Here is a 4,733-nt window from a genome sequence, read left to right on the forward strand (position 1 = left end):
ATGGCGATGAAGGCGCTCAGAGGGATGATGAACGGAGCCATGAATGAGCTCTCCTCGGCTGTCAGCGGGAACAAACAAGCCGCTGCCGCCGCTTCCCGGGAGCATGTGATGGCCGTGAGCCGGGACTATATCTCCCAGCCTCGCCTCAGTGAGTTCCTCTTGTCCGAATGGCATGGGCGTCAGATTGGGTATGGGCACGATGTGGGCACGATGTGGGCACGATATGAGCGCTCGTCATGCCTCAGCCTTAGTGAGTCCAATTAGACCCTGTAGCTTTTATCATCATAATGGTGAGCACCGATAAGGGAAAAAATGGAATTGGAAGCTGTATCTGAAGAAAAAAAAAGAAAAACATCATGGGAGCAGATAGCAGACAATAATCAACGCTGAAATCAAAGCTGAAATATTGCATTGATTCAACATCAGTTTTGCACTCTGAAAAATTGTTGATCCAACATCCATGTTCAGTGTTATTTCAGTCAATGCTATTCAGTCATTGATTTAATATGAAATTACATTTAAATAAAAAAAATCAGGATTCTGACTTGCCAGTAAAATACCTTGTCAGTCTCAGCTCCTTTCAAGTGGGGTGACATAACAAGTCACCAACTCAAGAATAGGAAATAAAATTTCAACCGGACATTAATTTAAATCCAACTTTATTAACAATGCAGTTGTACAGTATGTATAATGTAATACATGAACATTTTTGTGTCAAATCCCTTTTCAATGTTGGATCAACATTATTTCAGGGTGCAAAACCTGATGTATCAATGTTAGTTGCATTAATACATTAAAATTGATTCTACGTTGATTCAATGTAGTCTGAGTTCATTACATTGACCATGTAATAATATTTTGTCCCCAGAAATTTAGTCTACATAAGCGGGTCTGGAAGTTTTCCTGGTAAACAATATTAGATGCAGGGACTTTGCCAGACCTTAAGGTTTAGTAAATTGTCTGAATTTCCCTGTAGTTGCATGAATGTCTGCGAGCCACCCAACCAGTACAACCAAGATGTGCACTATGCAACTACCTGTCCCTGATCTATAGTGACATTTGGTTGTCAGGTTGTGTTTATGTCAGTTTCCCAGTGGTAAAGCGCTGTATTCAGGCTCTGTCAGTGTATCATCGTTGTCAACACACTGACTGTTTTCTCCATCCTCAGCCTATAAAACAGTGTCTGGAGTGAATGGTCCACTGGTGATTCTGGACCAGGTGAAGGTAAGGCAGATCTCACCCAGATGATCCACCCATGTGTAGTATTTACCATTTCTAAACCATAATCTGTATCTGGACAAATCAATATTAGGATGGCCTTACAAGCTTCCCTCTCAGAGTAAACCTTTTTCAGTAGACTGTATAGGGTTCTAAGGCAGAGTATAAATTTCTTCAGATAGGGTTAGACTGATATATGACTGATATAGACTGATATATGGGGTCAATATTGGCTCCTTATAAAAAATCTGTCACCCACCAGTCAATGACGTCCTCATGGAGGTTCCTTTCTGACCACAGCTACATAAAAACTATCCATAAAAGCTGCAATTCAATTTTATTTTCTTTGCATATTTTTATTTACATTTAATTGTTCAATAATGTTTATTGTAAGTTACATCTGTAAATTGATTTAAAGTCAGTAATGTCTGCCAGAGGTCCTTCTACCAGTGAATAGGTGGGCTGGGTCACCCTGCTTAAAGAGCTGCTAACTCACCTAAAATAATCTCATTAGTCTGGGTATGCTGGGCAGTTCGAGTTAAATTTCGAGTTTCTCAGGTTTTCTTAGGTTGATGCATCTGGTCTTCAAAACATCAGGGCAACGTCCTGTGTGCCTTATGCACTGTCATTAAGTGTTGTACACCTCTTAGTCCAATAGAGGGAAGGGCATGCTGATAATGTGAGGAAGTCAACACATTGAATATCCCATTACATTTTTAAATGGTGACTTACAAAGTCATGCAAACTATTTTATTTTTAACAGTTTTTAGTTTTATATTTGTCTATTTCATATGGTGAGAGAAGCACTGTAATAGTATTTTTTTCATTGGTATGTGTGTAAATTATTTGTTCAGAAAATAATTTGCAAAGTACATGGCCTTTTTTTTTTTAGTATTAATTGTAATATGGCTTGAGATAAATTAAAAGATTAGTTAACGCCAATAAGCAAAATAAGTAACTACCAACCTAGCTAAAAAATGCAGCAGTGTGCCTCGGCAAATACCTCAAGCAGAGTATTGATTTTTAGGCACATTAGCAGCATCTTCAGCATTCAGTACCACTGCAATGTTGTACGACTCGTTCAGCAATGCACTACTTCCTCAAAGAGAGGGTTTGAAGGTGAGATGTCTTTGTTTGTGAAGGTATACTGCAATAGATTGATTTAGCTTACGCAGAATTAAGCTTGCAAAGCATACATGGCGATCGTTGACAGTGGCTCTGTGGCTCTGTAGGCCTAGTTTGATCATTTACAGAAGCCATTTGTCTCAGTGCATTGGCTTGAGAGAGCTAGGCTTGCTCAATGCTGCTTGTGAGTGAGTGAGTGAGTGAGCGGGGGGGAAAGGTGACTAGCCGAACATTAGAGGAACTGCTGTCAGACTCGTTCAGTGAGGTTTGATGGGGAAACTCCCGGCACTAACTCTGAGTTTCAATGGAGTTTTAGTGTCCCATGTTAATCTAAAAGCTGTTTGAGAGGTTTTTCCACCCTGACAAGAATTCAATTCTAGGGGAAAGAATGAATACTTGATCTTTGGGCTGGGAATTTCTTGGATATTAAAGCTGGAAGTGATATCAGACCTTATAACCAATCCTGAAACTAATATGTGCTATGTGGAGTTTGCCTTGAGACATAATGATATAAACCAATATCCACACAGCAGCAGCTGTGTTGCTGTTTTCACCTCTTTTCTAAAGCTTGTTGTCAAATTCTGCTCCTGAACGAAGCTCCTCCAGGTCCATTCAGTAGCTTTTCATTTTTTTTAAAACTAGCTTGTCTCCTCCCTCGCTGTTTACTGTAAAAGCGGCGCTCAGCCCCTCCCATTCCTGAAAAAAATTATTGTAATGGCGGAATCGAGGAAGTGAGTGAGTAAACTTGTTAAACTAGTAAACTTACTACCTACCTAAAATCTGGCAAAGCGAGACTGTTAACCAGTGACACTTCTCAGCAGGTACGTTTAGCTTAGCTATTAGCATTTATCCTTCCATTTGTCCTTCGTAGGCCTCCGTAGTGCAGTGGTTTTGCTGTGTGTTATTTACAAATGTGTTGTGCTCTCTGTGGCCCTCTAGTGGTCAGAAAAATCGATTATCGCAGCTTTAAAATGGTAAAATTTAAAGATATTGAATACCAGCGCAAAGTATCAGCTATCAACACCTTCAGTCAAAAAATATCAGTATCGGTATCAGCCTTCAAAGACCTGAATCAGATACTACATGCTAGATGATCAGTCTAGTCTCAGTGAGTTAGAGGCCATATAACTAATGGTTGTGGTCCTGCCAGTTCCCCAGGTACGCCGAGATCGTACACCTCACCCTGCCTGATGGCACCAAGAGGAGTGGGCAGGTGCTGGAAGTCACTGGCTCCAAGGCTGTGGTGCAGGTACAGTGTGTGTGTGTGTGTGTGTGTGTGTGTGTGTGAGAGAGAGAGAGAGAGAGAGAGAGAGAGATTGAATGTATGTTTTGCACCCACATGCATGTGTATTGGTGTAAAATACTGCATATGTATTTGTGACTGTTAAAGGACAAATCCACACAAAATTTTAACACTGTTAATAAACAGCTATTGGCAATGTACTTTGCATTGCTGGGTCCATTATGTTGGTTGGTTATTGTTTTTTTCTGCTGATAACTGGCCAAATATAGATGATTGGATGTCACATTGAGATATTTCCAGCACAGCTACAATGGAGTTTAATAGCATCAAAAAACATCAGCAGCAAATGTCAGGTTTTGGTGTCAGTCACTCAGAATCAAAGAGTAAGGTCTTCTCTCTAGACTCACCTTTTTGCACCGACATTCAACAATCATACAGGGAGAAATCCATCATAGAAGAGACAGAGAGACCAATTCCACAGACAGGAGCCTCAATAGACCAGAATGCAATGCAGCCACAAGACATGTTGCGTTTTGAGTAAGGAGTGCGGCCGACTGGAAGAACTCTTGTCTTGCTCTTACTATACTATCATTATCGCTATAACTCGCTGCTGAAAGTCCAGGCACATTCTCTGAGGTTGTCAAAAGGCATTCTGGGAAATGTAGGAAGTAGACAAGGCAGGTTGAGGGAAAGAGGGCACAAAATTACTGGAATGCCTTGAACATCACAGATTGATGATATCTATATACAGTATATAACAGTATAAGACGATCTGATGGTGTATTTTTCATTTAACCTGCTCTGATGATTTGCTTGCATTCATGATTAATACACAGAATATGAATATGACTCCCTAATCTTTTGCCTTCTCTGTCCTTTTTAGGTATTTGAGGGGACTTCAGGTATTGATGCCAAGAAGACCAGTTGTGAGTTTACAGGCGATATCTTGCGGACACCTGTCTCTGAGGACATGCTGGGTATGACATACACAGCGGACACACTCCAACACAACACATAAATATGTCAAATTAATTTGGGTATGATATGAAGCTTGCGTATGACTTGTGCTCAGATTTGGTTGTAGCTGTGAAGATCAATTTTGTATACAGAAAACTGAACCTAGAGAGTCTATATCTGGATAAATAAT

The 4,733-nt window shown here is 40.3% G+C and overlaps 1 protein-coding gene across 1 annotated transcript in view; it reads left to right on the forward strand.

Moving 5' to 3' along the window:
• Positions 1-4,733, forward strand: part of atp6v1b2 (ATPase H+ transporting V1 subunit B2) — a 9,229-nt gene continuing 4,496 nt past the window's right edge. The window contains exons 1-4 of the mRNA XM_071900753.2: positions 1-148; positions 1,169-1,224; positions 3,494-3,592; positions 4,470-4,563. Of these exons, the coding sequence (XP_071756854.1) occupies positions 1-148; positions 1,169-1,224; positions 3,494-3,592; positions 4,470-4,563 (397 nt within the window). The remainder of the gene's footprint in view (positions 149-1,168; positions 1,225-3,493; positions 3,593-4,469; positions 4,564-4,733) is intronic.

The sequence above is a fragment of the Centroberyx gerrardi genome, chromosome 2, assembly GCF_048128805.1.
Source record: "Centroberyx gerrardi isolate f3 chromosome 2, fCenGer3.hap1.cur.20231027, whole genome shotgun sequence".
Classification (NCBI taxonomy): domain Eukaryota; kingdom Metazoa; phylum Chordata; class Actinopteri; order Beryciformes; family Berycidae; genus Centroberyx; species Centroberyx gerrardi.